The 2500-nt window shown below is 48.7% G+C and overlaps 1 protein-coding gene across 1 annotated transcript in view; it reads left to right on the top strand.

Annotated features, from left to right (window-relative positions):
- LOC137655506 (uncharacterized) overlaps positions 1-2102 on the top strand; it is a 30763-nt gene extending 28661 nt beyond the window's left edge. Inside the window, exon 2 of the mRNA XM_068389403.1 lies at positions 1654-2102. Within this exon, the coding sequence (XP_068245504.1) occupies positions 1654-2102 (449 nt within the window). The remainder of the gene's footprint in view (positions 1-1653) is intronic.
- Positions 2103-2500: the final 398 nt, after the last annotated feature.

Here is a 2500-nt window from a genome sequence, read left to right on the forward strand (position 1 = left end):
TGGTCCTCGATTTCCATCTTGGAATCTGTGAGAGTGGAACGTCGTTGCCCAGGTGTTACTGGTAAGCTGTTTGCAGCTTTTTTTGTCACACATGGATGTCAATCCCCACGGGTTGTGTACTTTGTGTTGGGGCCATGTGTGTTCCCGGAGCGACACGTGTGCGCTGAGTGTATGGTGCGGAGCGATCCCCAATGGACCAAGATGACCACAAAGAACTCGAAGGACAGATTGCCCTCGTAGAGGGATTGTGTCTTGGGGAGATGCCCACAGTGGCAGAGGAGGTAGCGGGACTGGTCAGATCCTCGTGCTTCCCCATCCGTGGCCGGGATAAACCCCCTCCCCCCCCCCCCCAGCAGTAGCAGGAGTGTTGAGGGCAGATAGGCCTCCTATCTTTATTCCCTCCGTCCGCGGGTGCGGCCTCTGTCCAGCGCTGGTAGACACCCGCTCATGGAATGACAATCCACAGTCCCGGCGCCCTCTCAGTGGCTCCCAGGAGCTGATCCCTCCTCATGGGGTCAAGGGACCGGTCGGGCGGGGAAGGGAGCCGGAAGAACAAGGAGTACAGTTCTTCTTTCAAGAGATATCGACCCTCCAAATGTTCTGGATATTCCCCTATCCTCGCCTAGGGCGGGCAACAAGGTGAGGGAGTGCTTGTCCCCTTTATTCCAGTAACATCATTCCTGATGTTCCAGTGCAGGGGCATGCTGTGGAACATATACTTCATACTTAGTTATGCATGAAGAAGGGATGATTAAGAAGCAAGAATGGTTTCGTTTTCCTTGATTAAAGGTTGTAGCAACGTCTGCACACCAATGACTTTCATTATTTATGATTAGTGGCAGTCAAGCCATCACTCTGGATAAAGGATTTTCTGATATGGTCAATTTCCTTTTCATGTGCAGGTGTATAATTGCGTTATATTTTTTGTATATATACTGTATACACAGGTATATACATTTTAGAGTCGTAATTGTGTTTTGACAATACTTTTCTCATGTACGCCAAGTTTGTCTTCCGTACAGTAACCTTATAATGGGACATTTCCTTTTTCATGTGCAGGTGTGTATATATAGATTATATATACAGTATACAGTATATATATATACAGTATATATATATATATATATATATATATATATATATATACAGTGTATATATATATATATATATATATATATATATATATATATATATATATATATATACTGTATATATTCAGGCATATGTTTTAGATACGTAAGTGTGTTTAGACAATACTTTTCTCATGTATGGCAAGTTTGTCCTCCTTACAGTGACGTGGACCTCAACCACCGTTCGTTCCGGCCCAATTGTGACCTGATATACATTATTGTCAGGTGTTAAGGGCTTTAAAGGTCTCTCAGGAGTGGCAGAGGCAAGGGACAGTGACTATGCCCTCTTAAGAGGGACAATGCCTAAAAGACTGGCATATATACATGTGCTTGTTGGCTGCTGATGCTTCAAGAGATGTTTCTGTGGGCTCCCCTCTAACACCCCTATCCTTGGCTCACAAGGATTGTGGGGTTGTAGCGCCCGGGGAAACTGACGAGTTTTAGTGGGACTCGAGCCCCGGACTGGCGTTCACTGGTTGGGGACATTACCACATCAGTCATTATGACCCTTATCCCCACTCAGCGGATGACCCATATCCCCGCCCAGTGGATGAATCTTATCCCCGCTCAGTGGATGATGATTGTCCCTGCCCAGTGGATGACCCTTATCCCTGCTCAGCGCATGTAATTTATCTCCTCTCAGCGGACGACCCCTATACCCGCTCAGTGGATGACGCCTATCCCCGCCCAGCGGATGACCCGTATCCCCTCTCAGCAGATGACCCCTACCTCTCAGCAGATGACCCCTATACCCTCTCAGTGGATGAACCTTATCCCCGCTCAGCGGAAGACCCCTATACCCGCTCATCAGATGGCGCTTATCCCCGCTCATCAGATGGCGCTTATCCCCGCTCAGTGGATGAAGCTTATCCCCGCTTAGCGGATGACCATTATCTCCGCTCAGCGGACGACCCCTATACCCGCTCAGCGGATGATATTTATCCCCTCTCAGTGGACGACCCCTATACCTGATCAGCAGATGACGTTTATTCCCGTTCAGTAGATAACGTTTATCCCCAGTCAGCGGATGACCCTTATCTCTGCTCAGAGGTAGCCACGTGTACACTTCCACTATTCCGCCAATAGAGGGGCAAGGGTTCCTAGACCCAGTGGGTCATAGGACCCGCCAATCCTCCTCCCCGCTCGGCATGGCGACTTGTTAACCCTCTTCCACCGCCCGCAACCGGCTCCACAACAAGAGAAGGTTGTGGGTACATTACAAGCTGTAATCTCCAACTGCGAGCACTTGCTTCAGAGTTGCGTGGCTCGGCCAGCGGATGAACCTCAAAGATACATATTTCCAGATTCCAGTGCATCTGTCCCGGAGGAAGTTCCTCTGGTTCAAGTGGGGAGAAGCAGTCTTCCAGTTC

Source organism: Palaemon carinicauda, chromosome 16 (genome assembly GCF_036898095.1).
Source record: "Palaemon carinicauda isolate YSFRI2023 chromosome 16, ASM3689809v2, whole genome shotgun sequence".
In the NCBI taxonomy this organism is placed as follows: domain Eukaryota; kingdom Metazoa; phylum Arthropoda; class Malacostraca; order Decapoda; family Palaemonidae; genus Palaemon; species Palaemon carinicauda.